The sequence below is a fragment of the Homalodisca vitripennis genome, chromosome X, assembly GCF_021130785.1.
Source record: "Homalodisca vitripennis isolate AUS2020 chromosome X, UT_GWSS_2.1, whole genome shotgun sequence".
Lineage (NCBI taxonomy): Eukaryota > Metazoa > Arthropoda > Insecta > Hemiptera > Cicadellidae > Homalodisca > Homalodisca vitripennis.
This window is the reverse complement of record NC_060215.1, coordinates 8,758,716-8,780,586: the sequence shown is the minus strand read 5'-3', so window position 1 is coordinate 8,780,586 and position 21,871 is coordinate 8,758,716. Positions and strand designations below refer to the sequence as shown.

The 21,871-nt window shown below is 35.1% G+C and overlaps 1 protein-coding gene across 1 annotated transcript in view; it reads left to right on the top strand.

Moving 5' to 3' along the window:
* Positions 1–6,236: 6,236 nt before the first annotated feature.
* Positions 6,237–21,871, top strand: part of LOC124368651 (lachesin) — a 46,369-nt gene continuing 30,734 nt past the window's right edge. The window contains exons 1-2 of the mRNA XM_046825895.1: positions 6,237–6,498; positions 12,450–12,691. Of these exons, the coding sequence (XP_046681851.1) occupies positions 6,447–6,498; positions 12,450–12,691 (294 nt within the window). The 5' untranslated portion in view covers positions 6,237–6,446. The remainder of the gene's footprint in view (positions 6,499–12,449; positions 12,692–21,871) is intronic.

The window sequence follows — 21,871 nt, the reverse complement described above, 5'->3', positions numbered from 1 at the left end:
GAGATACAAATCAAAGACACTATTGTTACTCTCAAAGAATACATGATTGTTTTGTAGACCATGGTATTGTGAGCATTTTTAACGAGATTGAAATGATTGCGAATGAAGGACAAAGTCAACAGAATTTGTTAAGGATAACAAGGACTTTCACTTCAAAATATTTAGAATAAAAAATTAATTTTTACTGAGAAAAGGTTTAAGAAATGCATTAATGTTTAAGGCGAAGTAATATACTCTCATGAAACATCCTTAGCTCTCAAGGTTAACATACCTAGTAAGAATTTGTTTTTAATAAATCCTAATAAACTGGTACCAGGTAGAGTTCAAGTTAAACTCTAAAAAACTGAAAGAAGATATCTAGAAACGCTTAGAAAAACACTACGGGCCCAATTGGACTGAAGTGGTACAATGATATCTTAGACAAACATAACCCGAATAAAGAAGCTAAACCACAAAAAAAAAAAAAAAAAAACAAATCTTACTTATGTGAATACGCAACAAATAAAGAAGATGACCGCGAAGTTTAGGAAATTGTTGTCTGAATATTTTATTTATTTATTTATACACGGTTGTCACCATTTTTACAAGTAATATAATAATAGATCATGTTCCACAAGATGGCAATATATACAATCAAAACAAAACAAAACTTCATCTTAAGTGAATCATACTCATGCAACAGGAGAGAAGCCAAGAAAATTATGTAGGCTACATGCAAACAATACAATATGCCAAATACAATATGCTAAACACAATAAGCTACTAGACATAAATAAACAACTGACAGACATGCAATACATTTGATTCATTATGACTAGTTCATACACGAGCAGTCTGTATAGATTCATATACCATAAAACAAATTAATACAACAACCAACAACATGCAACCAGTACATGCCATTAATATCTAAAATATACAGTTTATATACAAAATAAATATATTAAGTAATAAATAACAATAATATCTACATAGAAAAACACATTGAAAATAACTGCAATATCGGCAAGGTGCAATAACTATTTACGAAATATAGTAGGGCAATAATCAACAAATACAGTAACTAGTACAATTCAACAATAAAATACAAAAGAGCTATAAAACGAACTGGTATAACAATGCTCTAACTATCCAGTATCAGATAATGCTTACATAGTGTAGCCCAATAATAAAAATATCCTTTTCAGCGATGACACTATTGCAAAAAAAGTCGTGGTGATGGCAGATTAGGTTACCAAGCCGGTGTAATCTGGGGATGACACTGTGAAATTCATAGTTGGTGGAGCAATGCTGTACACAGAAGATGTCCAGAGACCGAGTTCTACCAGGTACTCTGAGATTGATGAGGTGGAGTAACTCCGAGCAATCGACATCTCCAGTGAGGATCTTCTGTAGAAACACCAGGTCATGCAGTCTCCTTCTCGCATATAATGGAGCCAGCCCCAATTGATCCGCTACCAACTCCAAGGGAACTTCACTGTAGTTGTATCCCAGCTTGGTACCAATTATCCTAACAAAGCGATCTTGTATGCTCTGGAGTCGCTGAATATGTCCAAGTTGGTAGGGACACCACACAACACAGCCGTACTCCAACACAGATCTAACTAGCGCTGTGTATGCTATCTTCATCGCCTCAACACTAAGACCGCTTCTAGAAGTCCTTATGATAAACCCCAACATCTTAGCAGCCTTCCTGGTGATTATGTCTATGTGTAATTCAGGGCTTAGGTCCGAAGACAACCCAATTCCAAGGTCTCTAATGTAAGACTTACGGCAAAGTGTAGTGTTGCTTAGACAGTAATCAAACATCAAAGGCTTGGAGTTCCTGTGAAATGTTACAATAGCACACTTCTCGGCATTCAGTCTCATTCCGTTGAGTAGGCACCACTCTTCGATTCTCTTAGAGTTACGTTGTAACAGATGGCAATCCTCAATGGATGAAATAGGACAAAAAACCTTAATATCATCAGCGAAAAGTAAGCATCTTACGTTGATAACATCCACCAAGTCATTGAGAAATACAGTAAACAAGAATGGGCCCAAATGAGATCCCTGAGGCACCCCCGATGTAGCATAAAAAGGCCGAGAAGTGGCACCCAAAAACTTCACAGAAAGACTACGGTCTGCCAGGTATGATTGAAACCATTGTAGAAGATTGCCAGTGATACCATAAGCGTTAAGTTTGGCGAGAAGATGCGGATGACTCACAGTGTCGAACGCCTTGGAGAAGTCAATATAACCGGTGTCAACCTGCATTCCATCTCCAAAAGCTGCGATGATAAAGCTTTCATACAATGCAAGGTTAGTAGTAGTTGATCTTCCGGCTGCAAAACCATGCTGCGCAGATGTAAGAATGTGGCGAAAGGAAAATCCAATGCGATCCAGTACAAGTGATTCAAACAGCTTCCCAAGTGCAGGCTGTATGACAACTGGGCGGTAGTTTCGGACATCCTCAATATTTGAGGACTTGTGTATAGGAACCACAAAGCTGGACTTGAGTCTATCCGGAAAAGCACCTTCGAGTAGAAACTTATTAAAGATAACGGTTAGCTGGGGAGCAAGAATATCACTGCATCTGTTGAGAATTAGAGGAGGTATGTCATCAGGGCCAGTACCCTTGTAGGGATCCAGTAAATCAAGCTTTCGTTTAACTTCATCAACTTCAAACACACAAGAAGATAAATTTGTATGTAGATCAAAACTATATGGTGGCACAGTCACATTTGAAGCAGAGTATACGTAAGAAAAATGGTCGGCAAAAAGATCACAAACTGTAATTGGAGTTGAAGCCATACGATCTCCAAGGGTATATGAGTCAGATGATGTCCGATGACTTCCCAAAGTTCCATTGACAAAGCTCCAAAAGGACTTAATGTTCCTGGGAATTGAACCATTTACATGTGCAATATAACCCCTATAACATTCAGAGCTGAGGTCCCTGCAGAGAGCGCGGACATGCCTAAATTCCTCGTAATCTGAAAGTCGATTAGTGACCTTGTATCGCTTGTGAGCAGTCTTCTTAAGAATTGTCATCCTCTTCAACTCGGCCGTGAACCAAATGGGAAACCTTGATTTGCCAACCTTCCTAGTAGGTGTGTTTTCGATCACAATACTCCGAATCTTGTCCAACAGATCATTGAAGAAATCAGAAACATCAGGCAGGTCATATTGAACAGTTCCAAGTAAATAATGCAATCTTCGAGCAATTTCACCCACATTACATTTAATAAAATTGTAGACTACACGTTGGTCATCGACAGTCATTTGGGGAGAAGGTATTTCACAACAAATAGCCGGGTGAGCAGGTTCAATAGGCAATAGATGATCAAGGGCAGCAGTAACCAAAACAGAGGGGTCAGAGCCAAATATGAGATCCAACAACACCCCGCGCAGATTGAGCACAGCATTTATCTGGGTTAAACTATAAGTGGCTGCCATTTCAATAATATAGGAAGCAGCTCCATTAGAAGCGAGAGGATCAATTCGAGCCCAATCCACATCCGGCAAGTTGAAGTCCCCCAGCAACAAACTGTGGCAAAAAGTAGTACCATCTGAGAAAACTTCATCGACTGCATTGCAGTAGCGGGTGTAGGTGACAGCGGGCTGTTGTGGTGGAATATAGACTCCTCCAATCAGTATAGGTAAATCTAACTTATTGGCCTTAACAGACAAAAAGATGCATTCAATATCTTCTACAGAAGTATGTATAACATTAGATCCCAGATATGTCCTAGTGGCCACTAGAACCCCACCTCCACTTTCTTTATAACTAGTATGAGAAGATCTGTCGTGGCGATACACATTAAAATCATCAAGACCCAATTCGGAGCTATGAATATCGGAATTTAAGTTTGTCTCTGTGAAAACCAGTATATCATAGATGCATGTAGCTGCTGCTTTACAGAGGTCATTTAATTTGGTACGGAGACCATTAACATTTTGGTAATATACCGTGAGATGAGATATCCGAGAGTTAGCTAGTTTTTTGGACTCTGTTAGACTATCTTAGGAATGCCGAGAGTATACTTGATTGTGAGACCAATCTCACCAGCGTCCTCTCTTCTCCTCAACTCAGCCCTAAGATTAGAGAGATGCTTTCTTTCCTGAGGGGTTCTGTCCCGGGAGAAACTAATTCCAGAGAGACGAGAATCCAGGCCATCTAATGAAGATTGATCAAAGTGTTTGGCAAAGTCGGTGACATCATTGCAACTATTTAATGCTACTTTCAAAGGTCTGGGCTTTACAGCAGATGGTTTTCCTATACGGAAAGACTTAAAAGTCATATCCTTGCTAGCACAAAATTTGCTTATCAAGACGGCAATAAGCTGATTGTCGTGCTCAACTCTTACAGCCAACGTTTTACTACTGCTTTCAGGTAAATCATGTATGATAATGTTTCTAGACCGACGAGATCTATCAGACATCTCCTCCAACACAGACTCAATCCCGACCCGGGACTCATTGCCAGTCTGTAAATCCTTCAAATGGTCCTCAAGTATCTCCACACGTTTCTCAATATCAGCAATGCGGGGCTCGAAATTGTTTAACTTTTCGTTAACTGAAGCAAGTTCATCCTTAATGGTGCCAATGTTCGCAGGAACATCCTTTAAGTTATCCAATTTGGTCAAAACAAGTGCCATTTGTGAAGCGACCACATCAAACCGAGAAAACATTTGATTGAGCGGATGCTGGTTTGGCTTGGTACAGTCCACCCTATTACAAAACCATTTAACTTTATTATCAGTGGCCAACTTGCGATACTCCGTATCAGTCACATTCACAGAAACATTATTTTTCTAGAAGCTAAATAAAAATTTGCTGAAACATAGTAAAAAAGTGTTTTATTATAAAATAAGCAAAAATATTTTCTGTAAATGTAGTAAAGTTTGTAATTAAAATATTTTATTCTTGACCAATAATCTTTTTTAATCCACTCTCATTGTATCACTTTCATGGTTTCATACAAGCAGGTTTTGTTTACTGGTTCCGGGTCCCAAAAGCTTTGTAACAAAAGCAGGTTTTGTTACAAAAACTTCTAACCCCACCTTTTTGTTACAAACTCGGTCAGGTCAATTTTTATTTTGTAAATAACACATGAATCTCTAATATTCTTGTACCGAAACGTTTAGAAATGCAATTTCGAATACAAATTGCTATCACAATAAAAAAAATCACAACAATCCTGTTTTATTTTTATTGTAAACAGTTTTTGTGATTTCCTGAATATTTTTCAAAGTGGATCTGGGCAACTCAATTGTCTTCAAAGCTCGACTTAGTAGCGAAACAGTTAGAAATATTGAATCATCCAGGGATGGCAAAAGTGATGCACGAGAGACTGAGAAAGCCCGGAGGATAGTGTTTTTGGGCTCTCCGGAGCTTTTATACTCCGGGTGGCTCCGCCCTGGACCTGAAGCCTCATTGTGTAGGAAACTGATGGTGCCAATTTCTCACCAAGTCCAGGTAGAACCAAGTTCTTGGCTATATACAACGCTATAATTTTACTATCAAGTTCTTCTGAAATGTTGGCTTAATAACCACTTTTTCTTAGCGGTGTGGTCGACGCTTCAAAACTGATGCTAGAACAGCACTCTGGTAGCCATTAGGGCTTCAACAGTGTCTGTGTTTAACTTGTTCTTATGAGAGGTTTTTAAGTTTTTATTGATCACAGTTGGCTGAATATCCTTTCAAGATCAGTATTAGAACTTGGCTGGCTCAAATGAATAGAATGCACCTTTTTAAAGTATTGGAACATTAGGTGGACAGCTGCATTTTAAGAGAGAAGAAAAATTGTTGAAAAAAAGGGTGATTGCCAATTGTTCATCTGGAAGCAGACTCTGTGTTCTCCATCCCTTGTCGACATCATGCATATAACCAATCTATCAATTAGCAACGTTTGTGCATTGGAATAATAGAAGGAGACTGGTTTATTACATTTTGAGGATCTAAAAAACAAGAAAACATCGTCTTCAAACAGATATCGTTTCTGTAATTCATACACTTACATTTTATTGGACATTATACTGCCAGAATGAGACCGTTTATTTAATTATGGTGCCAGACCATTTCATGCTACATGTGTTCTCACTAAATTTTAATAGGAAAATTGTATTTATTGTGTACTTAGATTGAGGAGGAATGAATTTGGGGAAAGTGTTTGAACACCTAGGGTTTAATATCCTAGGGATAATTTATCCAATTCTTAGGATTTTGCTGTAGATGTGGTGGCAACACTGAAGGAGGGCCCTGGCTTGCTTGACTCAGTGGGAGTGGACTGGAAGATTGGAGCTGGTGTATTTTATGATCAAATAGTCTTGTGTCATTCTTATTTATTGCTGTGCGTGTTATTGATGAAAAGTTAAATTCGTGAAACCATATATTTAGTTTCTTTGAAATTTTAATAACACTTTTTGAAACTAATTTTTATAGTTCTTTGTTTCGAAATAACAATGATAATGTATTTCAAGACATTCTTTGTGATTGTTTACATGTTTTCCATTGGTGAGTGTTAATGATTCATTAATAAGGGCGTTACTTGTTATGGTTTGGAACCTTAAGATTTATGATGACTAAATTATTTTGTTTTTACGGATAAACGGTATTAACCTGGATAAATTCATTTTGCCTTAAGTAAAAGATTTTATTGTTAGTCTGTCAAAGCTTATATAAATAGGTGGTGACTCAAATTGTAGATTACATTTCTTCTAAATATTAAACTTTGTTACAAACATTTGTATTTTAGGAAACTAATACAAGTTGTATCTAATTAAACTCTGAACATAATATTATTAGTCTATATTTGAGCTAGGCTTCTAGATTGGGTAAATATTTACTTTGCCTACTTCATATTAAGCCTATTTGTTGTTGTTTTTTTTTTTTTTCAAAAGGATAGTACTTAGGAATTGAACAGACACAAAAACTGTGCTCAGGAAGAATGATAAAGTCAAATCTGTTACATTGCCATTTGTTAGTTAGGTACAATCTGAAGTAGGCCAAGTTTAAAATACTTCTAGTAATAGTAGTTTTAGATAAAAATACAGAATGTCATCTTACAATCACACAAACCAATTAAATAGCATTCACGAAGGTATCAGTGAGATTAACGGCCAGAGTAGCCAATCAAAATCTCAACATTATTAACATATTCTGCTCATCCTCCTGAACAAAAATATATAGGCCTATGGTTTTAGGAGATGGAAATCAAAAATGAATTTGCTTTATTTTTTAATAATTGAAATGTAAATTTGTGGTTATATTTGTGTACTGTGATTCTTGATATCCATGATTTTGCAGTGATATATGCTCCCGATAGCTTGTTTGAGTGTTCTATGGTCAGATCAGCTTGCAACATGAACCGTCCCCGTGCAATAATCTTCACTGCTTCTAACTTCTATAACATGGTGTCTATTACTAAATAAAATTGAGGCACGTTAAATCTAATACAGTTATTTAGTTTTTAAAGTTAATTATGTGCCTGATTGCAGATTACACGAGCAGTTAAAATATTAGAAAATTAATTTATATCTTTTTAATTAGTCATAGTGTTTTTTCGGAGTGAGAGTATAAGTTCATTGTGTAATCATATGTTTTTTTAAATCAAGAAAAGCTATTTTTATGTGGTTGGAAGTTACCTCGTGGTATGTAGGTACATTGTACGTACATATGAAGTTATGGTTATGTTGGTTTTCCTTATATTAAACTTATGTTTGTTTTTAACACTATTTATTGGTATTTTGAAAGTTTGATTAAATTTATATGTATTATTTTCAAATTGATTTTATCCACACCGGAAACGAGATTCGTGATATTAGCCTATTGCTATTGTCCTATTGAACAAAATAATAAACAGTTTTAAGATATGACAAATAATGAATTTTAGAATATTAAAAGTTCAAGTTGCGTTTCCTATAAAACAGTAATGGGCAGAGGCATTCTTGGTGAGACCATTTGGAATTTATATTTTACTGATAGGTACTACCTCGTGGAATGTTTTTAGTATATTGCCATCAGCGCGGGGCAGCTTCTAAGCTGCTGACGTAGTCTGTGCTGATGGCAGGAGGTACTTGTTTCAGGCTGATATGAACTTTTATTCTTAGAAGATCGAAATGAACAACATCTTTTATTTGGGTTAAAATCCCCTGATTTCAACATTATTGTTATTTTACTTTTATGAAGAAGGCGTTACGGCTGATGTCAGCAGCAACAAATAGGAGGTTTACTTACGATCATAAGACCATGTAATGCTTGTTGAACCATGAAATATTACTCTGCACAAGAAAAGTAGTTCCACTTTTAATGTTCTATAACTTCATCATTCGTTATTTCCACCTGTAGAAACCTTATATTGTTTTGTTCAGAAGGATGATAACAATTAATGCGAAACTCGTATTCGCCAGGTTGGCCGTTAACTTCACAATTACTGGTTTTTCAAGTTGCGTTTCTTATAAAGCAGTTATAAGATCAGTTATGTCCGGAGGCATACTTGATCAGACCATTTAGAATTTGATATTTCACTATCTCGAGGGATTTTTTGTTTTCGTTTGTTATCATTTTTTACTGTGCTGACGGTTGGAGGCACTTGTGTCAGGCTGGTATGAACTTTTATCCTCAGAATAAATTAACAAATACGTCATTTATTTGGGTCAAATTTCTCTGATTTCAGCCTTATTGTTGTTTTAAATCCAAACCCAAATATGGCGCACGGCTGATGTCAGTAGCAAACAATATGAGCTTGACTTATGGTTTCACTTTTAGTGTTTTATAACTTCGTTATTTGTCATTTCCACACCTTAAAACATTACATTGTGATATTCTGCAGGACCATAGAAAACGTGAAACTTGCCTTTTGCCACGAGCCATTAATTTTACATTTACCTAAAATTCTTATGAATTTTTTTGTTATTTATTTTTAAGAGTAGTTTTAATGCTGGAAGGCTATTAAAATTGACATAAATTATAATTGGGACTTATTAAGTAAGTTACAACATTAGGAGTAGAATTTTATTATTATTTAATAGGTAACCCTTCTAACTTCACAAGTTCAAAAAATTTTCTTTATAAGTGAAGGTTTTGCAAACATTGGGAGAAGTGATAAAACCTAGCACTTGCTAGGTCTAAGAGATTTTCAAGCAACTGCTTGGTTTGAAGTGAACGAAAAGCTAGCACTTTCTAAGGACTAGCAACAGCTAGAAATTTTCTGGAAACCTAGCATTTGTTTAAGAATGCAAGTGAATAAAGAGAATATGCTAGGTCTTAAAGCTAGCAATAGCTAGGATTTTGTTTTGTTAAGTCACACTCAGGGCATGCTAGCTTTTGGTTAGTGGATAGTTTTACCTCAGATATGGCAAAGTTCATGCACATGTAGCATCCAAAACAGTATAGTGCTTGTAGAGGAATAAACGAGTGTAAATAACTGTTACGGTTTGAGACGGAAAACTTTAATTTTTTTAGGCCATGAATTTTTAAAAGCAAGTGATAATCGCGGTGGTGGACTTTCTCCTAGGAAACAAAATGAGATATCTTACGTTTTTTGGACGATCCTGGGTTTCAGACCGGCATTGCCGGAGATGTAAGTGTTCATAGATCTACAGCAGGCAAAATTGTATGCTGTGTTATTGATAGAGCTAATTTTTGGATCAAATTACCAACAATACCAGTAGATGTAATTGAAACAAAAGTTCTGTTGTGATTCTGGGTAAAGAATATCGATGTAGTTGATAACACTATTTAAGCCAGAACCAATGAAGCAGAAAGAGACTTTAACTTGTGTCATGCTAGGGAAAGAGTTATCATTGAAAGATGCTTTGGACAGCTTAAGAGACGATTTCTCATTTTAGGAAATTGTGTTCGGGTAGTTTTAAGTTCTGAAAGTCGTTGTCTGTTGTGCTGTGCTACACAATGTAGCTAAACATCCTGGTCATGTTTATGAAGATGATAGAGATAAATGAAGATGGCGACATTGGAATTGTCACATTGTGAGAACGCAGCCATGACAGAAAGAGAGTTAAACGTAGGGAAATGATGATGTTTTCGAACAAGTAAAAAAGTTTATATGAACTCATTTCGGTATATCCATTAATTCGTGGCATTATTTTTAAAATATAATTTGTATTAACTTGTAGTCTTCCTTGAGTATATTACATCCCCGTATGGTTTTGCACCTAAACACACATACTCGCTCTCAAACACTCACATTTATAATCTTTAGTATTTATTTTTATTAGGAGAAAGATTAAGGGAAGAAAAATTATTTGTTACCAAAATTTAAAAAAAATTTGATAGACATAAGTCTTCGAAATTCATTTAAGTGTCCAAGAAGCAAGTATCTCTGGTGGCATTTGCATTTTCATTTTGTCTCTTTTTATTTTTAGATTGCTCAGGTGAATTTGTTACAACAAAACTATATGTTGAATTCGAGTTATTGAAAGTTCATGTTTTTTTGGTCTCATATGCCATGACGGCTTTCACACTTTTCCGTATTTTTTAAACTGGTTTGCATTACAAGTGCTTCATTGCTCCAATGTTTTCCTCAGCTTGGGCTTCAATAAACACTTCAGCGTCTGTTCTTGTATTTGATGTAGTTGGTAAACTTGGGGTTCCACCTGAGATGCTCCTTGGTACTTTTGAAATCACTGGATGTTTTCAATGGCTCATTAATGCAAATAAATCTTTTTCCCATGATTTCAAGTGTATCGGCTTATTTCCTGTTTGTTTTTTGTCTGTATTTTGTTTCACATTGCTTTTCAAATTACTCCGCAGCTTGTTCAGTTGTGCTACAATAACAACTTTACCAGTAGTAGGATAGTATTCTTCGCTAATGGTTTGCCAGGTGTCTTTCTTTGATCTAACCGAAGATGGAGTTTTTGACGTTTCCAATATTATTGGGTGTTGAATAAAGATTTCACAAACAAAGCCCGATCCAGATTCTTGTCATCAACACCATAATTTTCATCACTGGATGCCATTTTGAGGACATATGAATAAAAACAGACGTGGAGCATGATACATAAGTGTAAAGACAAGGGCGAGCGGCTGGTGGAGGGGGAAACAGTTACAACATGACCTAGTTCTTGTTAGGCCCAGCTGTTGCCATCCCGAGCACTTGCTTAAGTTCTTCCGGAAACTTCTTAATATAGTCTAGATGTTTCTACTTAGTGTTAGTTGTTATTCACTCGGATTTGAACTACTGCTAATTCTAGGCAGTATATACTAGGTTTTATTCACTTCAACCATTGAAATACAAATTGGAGACATTCTGACAGCAGAGGCATACATCTACAACATGTTTAAGGGCTGTAGAGAAACAACCTTGAGTTTTACTCCATAAAAACAATGTTAAACTTGAAACATTTTTACACTCTTGATTTTGTTCAGCGTGTATTTTTAAAGACATAGTTAATACAAATCTAACCTCTTAGTTTTTCTTGTAGAATATACACTTTTGGAATGTTTAAACGATAAGATACACAGAAGTTTTAGTTTTATAAATAGCCCATAAAAATATTAAAACACTAAAACAAACATGTGGATGTGTTTTAATTATTGTTTTAATAAGACATTTCTTACGATTCTATGACTAAAACTAACTGCATCAAAGTGTTTAAAGTTTAAAATTGTTTATGGAGGTAAACACAAGTTGTCTGGCAGCACTGCAGGCTCGTTAGTAGGCTGCAGACGCAAAACCCACATTCAAAACTGACCGCGGTGCACCCTAGTCTTGCAGACAAGAGCAGGTACAAGTCCACGAGCTACATTGCAACGCTAGAAATAGTTCCCTCCCTATCAGTTGTTGTAGCGCGTGTCGTAACCTTGGGTTTGATTGTTGGTGGCTAGCAGACGCCCGGCGCGGCGATTTGCAACATCAATGTTTGCAGCGCTCATTCAGAGTGTGTTGTCAGGAGCCCAGTTACACCCACTGGCCCCAGCCAGGGGCAACCATTTTCAACTTCTCTAATTAGACCTTTAGGTTATCTTTATAACCAAATTTTAACTTATTATAAGCCATTCTCAAATTAAAAATCGTTAAGTGGAAAAACAAAATGGCGACTATTAGAGCAATTATTACGTTCTCAAAAGTTTTAATGTGTTATTTTGGTTTGCCTTTGGTCCAGGAATAGTAAATATTGGTAGAGAGTTCTGGGACACTCTTCACTTATTCATATAACAAAATCTAAAATAGAATCAGTCAAAATTTGATTTACGTTTTGAATCTCTCTACAGTGGATACTGAAATAATATGTACCTTATATGTCTACACATATTTTAATTCATAATAAAAAATTAGGTAGAAGAATGATGGTGATTATGGTCATTCACAATTAACTGGAGTTTGAAAACTCTTAGTCGTAGCTTTGGTTTTAATCATACAGGCTATATGTTATCTAAAATATCATAAACTCATTAAAACCAGCTCTTAAATGTGTTTAAGAAACTGTTATATTACCTTGTTTTAGGTGCGTGCCAACGTACTCCCACCATATCATACATCTCACAGGAGCAGATTAAGGATATTGGGGGGACAGTGGAGCTGGAGTGCTCAGTGCAGTACGCTCAAGACTACCCTGTACTATGGATGAAAGTGGATCGAGGCCGTACCGTGGAGCCTCTACCGATTTCCACCGGAAGTACACTTATCATTCCTGATGGTCGATTCTCTCTCAGATACGATACAGCTAGTTCCACCTATACTCTTCAGGTACAATCATTTCCTTAGCGTTATTATATCATTTTACAAATCATCTCTAGATTTTTCAATTTGTAGCATTAATAAACATATAAAATTACATTTACAAGCTTAAGAGTTAAAATTAAAAACCATGCTATATCATGAGTGCAAGTTCTCCCTTTAGACAAAACTAATGATTACAGAGAACAATAATTACCATCGTATATCTCTGAAAAGTTTCTTCTCTACAGTGTTAGATAGAGTAGTTGAAGGCCAATTTGTATAACGTGTATAAAAAATCTGTCTATAAGAGTACAGTTAGGCAGTCTATTTAAAAGATATCAGTTGTTTTTGTTAATTAAGACAAATTATTTTATTCACAAGTCGAAATAAACAGTTCAGGATCATTAAATTGATCAATGAACCCTTGTATGTTGTAATGGAACAGAACAGAAGGTTTTTACATTATTAAAGTATGGGTAGATGACGGCAACTAGCAGTCCGGTGAAGGCATTGTGGTCTGAGAGGAGAAGGGATTAGGCTGCACAGGAGAGCTGTCCAAGTTTGAGCTAGAAGGTTAGTCCTGTTGTATTTGGATACCGGAATGGACCAAGTTTGTGTTTTGGGAGATTCAAAACCCAAAAAATGGGAGTAGTTCCATTTAGGTTTCCTGGTACCGGCCTGTGTAAATATGTTTGTTCCATCTCCTTCAGATTCACTAGCTCTCGGATTCTTTTGCAAATTGCACATTTTCCCCTATTATTAAAATGCAATCCATGGTTCATGTACATATGCATGGGTAAGTCCTATAGGATATTATTTGGTCATCTCCATTAATTTCCTTATCATTTTCCTGTCCCATCAGTAATTTCACAACCAATATGTTAGTACGATGGATTTTCTTATCTGGAGTTTCCAGGCTCATTAACAACAGTCACAACATAATTAGTTCCAGCTATGATGCAGATGTAATCAGCATTTGTTAAATCCTTACTAAGTGATATTAGCCCCTGGTATCACTATGCTAGTGACATTAACCCTTCGAAGGATAATGAGAAACTCCCAGAATGATACACTGGTTTTTATCTTTGCGTAGCATATTTTTGGGTATTTTTAAAAAATATGTGCTAAATTCTAAATAATAAGTGTTATATATCAATGTTTTTTGTTAAAAACCAGAGAAAAATGTAAAATAATACAAATATGCATTTACTAGAGTATTTTTTTTATTTTTATTTGTAGAAAAATTGAAAAATGTGTATTGTTATTTTTTGTTTTCCATGTCATGCCTTGAGATAACACACTATACACACTTTTGAAGTGAATAGAAATATTATAACATATATACACTTATTTACAACACAAAAAAAGTTTTGATATAATTGTAAAGCATGTACTACTTTTTTTGGCAAGAAGAATATCAGATAATGATGAATTGTTTTCATTGTCACAATCAATTTTCACAACCCAATTCACATTCCACCGGTTTCTAATCATCCAGACTACCTGACAACAAATCTGACAAAAAATCATCATGCACTTTATTTGCCGATATGCCACTTTCATCATCAGAACTAATATTTGTATCATCCAATAGTTCACGTATATAGTTTGAACAACGAGGATCGCCCATTTCACAACATAACAATCAATTATAAACAACTAGCCTGCATAATAACCTAGCAACAGTAGCAACAAAGAATGTCAAGGCCATGCAGTGCATTACCATCTACATAGTCCGTCCGCCATTTGTTGTGCGGCATTTTAATTGATATTAGCTGACAATGAGTAATATTACGAATATAAACTATGTGAAGTAAATTGGTATTTATGAGTAGAGGATTCGACTGGTGCAAGTTATGTCTTAACTTTATTAACTTTTCCTCTGATTCAGATAGCTGATTTTTAAGTACAATTTTCCTCTAAATTTGCAGAAATAGAAGCTTAGTGTATGGGATTTTTATTTTCAGAAATGAATACATCTATTTCATGTTGAAGAGCTTTCCGTATTAGTGCTTGACTAATTTTACATTATTTAACCCTTTTACTGCCGGCCATTTTTTTACTGTACCAGTCAAAATTGCCAAGGAGGAAAATCGCTGTTGTGCATTCATTTACAAAAAATGCTGTATCTTTTTTATTTTTCATTAGATTTGCATGAATTTTTATTTTATTTACTCGTATTTAAATGCTGTTTATTAAATAATAAAAAGACATTTTAATTTGAAACAAACACATTATTTAATTTAAAAAATGATGTAAATAAAAAAAAATAAAAAAATAAAAATTGTGTTTGGCATCTGATAATTTATTTTTAAAATTATACTAAAATTATGAGCATGATATCATTATAAACTAGAGCAATTGCTTAGAACATATACCAAATTTGAATGTGCTACCTTGAAACATAGCTGCATTATGAGGATTTCCCCAAAACTGGTAGGCCTCCTCTAGGCCTACCAGTGGAAATTGAAGGTAAACTTATCTGTGCCACATCCCCCTCACTATCTAATAACTCCTCATTATCTGATGGTAAGATACAGTCAGGATCGTCATCAGTGTCATCCACATCACAATAGCCCTAACAATAATATCAGATTCGTTCTCGGCATCTGAATCTGACAAATTCTGAAGGAAATCGTCACTCAAATCGTCTTGCACTTAATTATTGTTCCCTCACTCACAGGAGAGTTAGATGTAACTCTTTTACTCATTTTATCCTTGATCAACAAAAGTAACACTTCAAAAAACTTTTGATAACATTGTAAACAACAACAATGAACGAAGATTTCAGTAACATAACCCGATCAACTGGTTTTGACAGCTGTCTAGGTAGTTCGCCAATTCTAGTCAAAGACGACGAAAATAGAAATCCGAAGTTCTTCAAATGGCTTCTTTCATTATCCTTTGCTCCTAAACAACCAAAATACCGAATATTTTGGCATTTGAACATAACAGAAGCCAGTAACGATAAAAAAAACAGACGTCCGACATATCGGACATTGGCGTTTTCCGCAAAAATGCCGACGTCCGATATGTCGGACGTCGGCAGTAAAAGGGTTAAGAAAGTTGTTTGTTTGATTATTTTCAAACTTAAGTTGATTTATGATTTCATATTGGGTTTCTACAAAAAATAATAATATTTACAAAAAAAAAATGTATTATTTACAACAGTTTCAGATGACCAATTAAGTTTACATTCAAAGTTTTTTTTTCTTATTATTATTCAAATCTCTTATGTTATTTTGAATTGAATTATGCGAATATTAACTGTGAATACTTAAGGTCTGATTACTGTAAACCAAGGTTTCTGTTTACCTTCAATTCCATTCATATTTTAATTTTATACCTCATTGTAAGGTTCTTTATAGTGCCATAAATTATTAGGTAAAAAGGGAACACAAGACAGTTGCAGTGGCATTAATTGTATTAAATAAATGTAAAAATTTGATTCTTGTACTGTCATTAAAATTATACCCAGTAGTTTCTTGGAACTCTGACAAATAAGCAAGGTGCAGACAAGCTAATAAGTTTGTACATTTAACAATATCTTTTATTGTTATTAATACTTTTTCACTGCTATCTTATGTCTAGCCACTGTTTCTGTCTGTCTGTGCATAAGTATGGCTTTATAACTATGATATACCTATTACTATTAATTATACGACATGTTTACTTTCAAAAAAATAAAACTCTTTTCCTTAAATATGTTCCTCAAAATTCAAATTTATTTCAAAATTATCGCGTTGAGGTTTGTTTTTGTGTTTTGTTCTCTTAAACAATGCAAAAACACTACTTTTATGTTTATATTTATATAGTAAAATAATATTGGACAATTAAATATTATAATTTAAATTAGTGATTCATACTATTCAAATACTACATTTCCTTTATATCTGTTTTGTGATGTGAAATGTATTACGTGATTATACCTGGTTTGTTTTTTTTTTATTTATGGGGTTTTAAAATGTCTTCTTAAATAGCAAGTTTTGTTTCCAAAATCATGAAATGGCATATTATTTAGTTAAAGAATGCCTAGTATACTGTACAAATATGTCAACGTACATTTTATTGAGTAAATGTAAGAGTAAAATATTTGGATTAATAAGTCATTAACTTAGATTTAATATAGTATTAAATTGAAAAAATATAGTCCAAATTTTTAAAGTAAATGTAACAGTATTCGCCAATTAATGTTATTTGACTGTCACCTTATCTACTCATTACTGCTTCATATATTACTTTCAACAACATAATAATAAATTTTGTTCCTTGATATAGCTAAATTGAAAATATTGTAATAAACATATTTTACTTAGTAAAATTTGCCTTATTCAAAAATATCATAAACTTTTTTATAATGTAATATGTAATAATTAGTATTTATGTTAATGTTAATTTATATATATATGTATGTATGTATGTATGTATATATTGGCATTATATATAGTTGTACATAGACCTGTGGTCTTGTAGCGAATGCCACAAATTATGTTAAGCCTTTTTATTACTGGGCGGGCAGGCTGTGTGTGGGTTTATTCAGCTGGCTTCATTTGAGGGTGATTGATGACAATGATGACTATTTAAATTTATCTTGTCTGGAGCTAGAGTCATTCAAGAAATGTGTTAACTTTCATAATAGTAGTGGCAACAGTTTAAAAATTTTCCATTGTAACATAAGAAGTTTTTCCAAGAATTTTGTTCAGTTAATTTAATATTTGAGTAGCATATTTGAACAATTACATTTAATAGTTCTGTCGGAGTGTTGGTTGAGAAGGGTTGAGGTGTGTGTGTGTGGTTGTGGAGGGTGGGGGGGACAAGGATTCAAGGTTTTGAACTTATAGCTACTGAGAAACTATGGAATCAAAATGATGGACTAATTATTTTAGTTAATGGCTGCTTATCAGTAACTACCACTCAGATAACATTAGGTGACATTTACAGCCTCAGACTGGACTTTACCTTATTAAATAAACAATATAAAATTCTTGCTGTGTACAGAACCTTTGATCGCGACTTGAACTTATGTATAGACGAATTAGTACACTTTTACGAAAGACATAGAATGTTTCAAAACATGCATTATTCTTGGTGACTTAAATTTGGACTTATTAAGAACTACAGAACATAAGGACAGATATTTAAACTGTTTAGAGGGTGTGGGACTTAAGCAATGCATTGACAAACCTACTAGAGTAACTGACGACTGTGTTTCCTGCCTGGACCATATTTTTGTAAGACATTTAACATGGATCATGTAAGAACAGCTGTGGTCCACACTGACATTACCGATCACTACAGTACCGGCCTGACTATCTCAGTGTCACGAGACATTACTACCACTGACTCTGACAACGCGCCTCTTTCTTACATCGACTACGCTCTTCTCACCGACAGCCTGGCTTGTGTCGACTGGGCTCCCGTTCTGGGTTGCGCTGATGTTGACTCCTGTTCTGAGCAATTTATAAATATAGTTTGCAACACTATGTCTATAGCTAAAAGAGAAAACTCTAATAGAACCACCAGACTTAAAAAATTAAAACCCTGGATAAATTTTTTAGAAGTCCCAGTAGACGCATCTCGGTTTCAGTATCGGTAAACCACAATGAAAATTGGCATCGTTAAAAACTAACAAATCCTAAATTTAATTTAAATAAGCTTTCTGTGGTACATCAAAATGCCCAGATCGCAACGAACAAAGTGAGTGAACTGTTACTGCTATGCGAGGAATTGAATCCTGATGTTTTTGTTACAGAGCAAAGTTTCAACATTAATTCAATTTCTCAGTTTAAAATTAACATTTATCAATTGGTAAACTTTTTTCATCGCAGTCTTTTCAAAGGGGGAGGTGTGGTCATTTTTGTAAAAAATTATTTAAAGTTCGAGCCTTTTAAAGCAAACTATAGTTCTGAATTAGACTTTGAAATTAGTGGTATAAGTGTTTCCCTTAAATCCTCTGAAAAGGTAAACATAGTCGGACTGTATAGATCCCCCAGAGGCTGCAACGATACATTTTCTGAGAAACTCGAATCACTTTTGTCGTTTTTTCAACTAAAGTCCTAGCATTTCATTACAATTGGCGATTTCAATATCGATGTCTTAGGCCACACCAACCCCATGACCCAGTGGCATCTACACGTGTTGAATTCATTCGGATTGGAGTGGGCTGTGAATTTGTCCACTAGAGTAACCGCTACATCGAGCACAGAGTCATCACAAACATTTCAACTGCTGTGGTCTCTGTATTGGACACTGCCATATCTGACCATTTTGCGCAGAAAGTTACCATCCTTTGAGTGAGGCCGGAACCTAAACACCAAACTAAAAAACTCAAATAGTCTCTACATCCCAGAAATGTTGATCGTCTCTGTCAGTCTCTTTCAAAAGAATCCTGAACTTTCTTAAACAATTAAAAATCCTCAAATGAGGCATTCAACGCATTTAGTTATTGCATAACCACACATATTGACGCCACTTGCCCATTCGAAATGTTCAAGGAAAAAATAAAATTTCAAAAAATTCAATGGGTTACCCAGGGCATTCTCAAATCAAGAGAAAAATTAAAGTTTTACTACTCCATATTTAAGGAGTCTCAAGATGAGTGGTTTGAAACCTTTTTTAAAAGCTATAAGAGAATTTACAGGAAAGTCATAAAAGCAGCTAAAGCATATACATTGAAAGTAGACTAAAGAGAGCAGATAACATATCCAAAGTAGCGTGGGAAATTATTAACTCAAATTTTCAAAACCAATAAAAATTAAAGTTGGGGATGAACTTTTACAGACCCCTGAAGAAGTGGCCAGGGAGTTAAGTAATTTTTTTGCAACTGCGGTGCCGAACCTGCCTTTGAGCGGCAGTCGGTCTAGTTTGGAACCTATAAGGGGACCGATATCGTCCATGGTGCTTTCTCCTGCTAGCGAGAACAAGGTGGCGGGGGTGATACGGGGATTCAACGCAAAAAAATCATGTGACATCAATGGGATGTCAGTGTGGCTACTCAAACATTGCCTAAAGCACATTTTGAAACCACTGACAAGACTGGTTAACATATCCTTTGAAATAGGAGTGTTTCCCGCCCAGCTAAAAACAGCCAAAGTGATTCCAGTTTTCAAGAAGGACTATCCTTGCCTCGCAAGCAACTATCGTCCCATTTCAATTCTGCCAGTTTTAAGTAAAGTTTTTGAAAAACTTTTTCTTGCAAAACTCATGGATTTCCTCAATAGGTTTGACATTTTGTCTTCAAGCCAATTTGGGCTTTGAAAAATCATGTCAACAATTGATGTTATCACAAGCCTTGTGGATGCAATCATGGAGGGTTTTGAGGGTCGGGAGCACACAATTGGTGTATTTCTCAATCTTTCGAAGGCCTTTGATTGTGTTCACCATGCTACTCTTTTGCGAAAACTGGAATCGTATGGGGTACGTGTGGTCTGCCACTGAAGTGGTTGAAATCGTATCTCAGTGACAGATATCAGTTTGTAGAAATTTCCAATGTTCAGTCACGGAGAGTTCCTTTGAATCAGAGGGTCCCACAGGGATCTATCCTTGGACCTGTACTGTTCTTAGTTTATGTTAACGATCTTGGACTATCAATTCAGAATGGAAAGATAATCCAATATGTGGATGACACGACTCTCTGCGTCAGAGCAAAATCAAATACCGCTCTGGAAATAGAAACTTTTATTGAACTGAATTCTTGTATTCAGTATTTCTCGTACTTAAATCTTAAAACAAATAATACAAAAACTAATTATATAAGTTTTTGTCTCCGTCAACAAGTTAACAAAATTCGACCCATTGCCATGATAGAGAACATCCTTTTAGAGGAAGTGGAATCCACTAGATTTTTAGGAATATATCTCGATAGAGGATTAACTTGGACCGATCATGTTGAGCATGTATGTGCAAGGGTTGCTTCAGGCGTTTTTGCCCTGAGGAATTTGGCACAGATTTGCTCTTTTGATGTTCTAAGGATGGCCTATTTTGGCCTTTAATATCCCCATTTGGCATCTATGGCATACACCTTTCGGGTGGATGTGCCAGGATTAGATTCAACAGAGTTTTTAGGCTTCAGAAAAAAGTCATCAGAATCATGTGCAAATTGAATCCTAGAGAGTCGTGCCGCGATGCTTTCAGGGAGCATGGTTTTCTGACTTTACCCTGCCTCCTATATCTTGGATGTAGCTCTGTATTGCTGATTCCGATGTGAGTTAGTGCGTGGCAGGGACATCCACAGGTATGATACTAGAGGTGGGGACAGCTACAGGATGCAACATCATAGAACACTGGCATCTGAACAACTTCCTTCACAAGCTGGTGTCAGATTAAATAATAATCTCCCTGAGAGCATAAAAAATGTCAACAACCCAACCGTGTTTAAAGCTCGATTAAAGGACCTTTTAGTGTCTGAAGTGTTTTACTCTGTAGAGTTCATGTTTCGCCGCTGGGACCACTAATTTTTCGTAACTTAGTACCGATACTGAAGCCATGTATGAATGAGAGGGAGAATGTAATTTAATGTATGTATGCGAGCAGTGAATGAATCTTAGAATAGCAAACTGCAGGATTTTTAGCTTTATTTATGGACGTTTGCAAATACAAAGTAAAATTGTTTGAAAGCAATAAAAATATGATTGATTGACTTCAGCACTAATTAAATTGATTAGGCGTAGAGATAAACTTTGTAAATCTGTAAAAAAACTACCTTTTAATTTACAATTAAAAACCAATTATAGGAATCTCAGCCATCAGCTCAGTAGCTCTATAAAGCTAGCGAAAAGAGATTATTATCGCGATAAAATCGATAGGTCAAAAAATAATCCCAAACTATTCTGGTCAGCAATAAATGAGCTAAGTGGGAAAATTAACAAGAGTTCTTCCTTTCCTATAAAAAAACGAGTTGGCGGATGCAATCGATAAATAAATAAAAATATAAAATCTCTCATAGTTCACATCTTCTCATACTTTCACTCTATTTTTTCAGAAATTCCCCATTCATATAACACACAATATGCCCTTAACACAGGAATAGCCACTTAACAACTATATAAATCTTTCTCTACAACTAATTCGTATTACATATCAAATATACTATTCAGAAATATTTCTAGATTTTTTCACGCTTATAATTTTTATAATTTCTTTAACGTCCGTTTAAAAAAATTGTACCAATGAGTGGCTATTGCAATTAGGCTTATCAGAGGCAGAGAT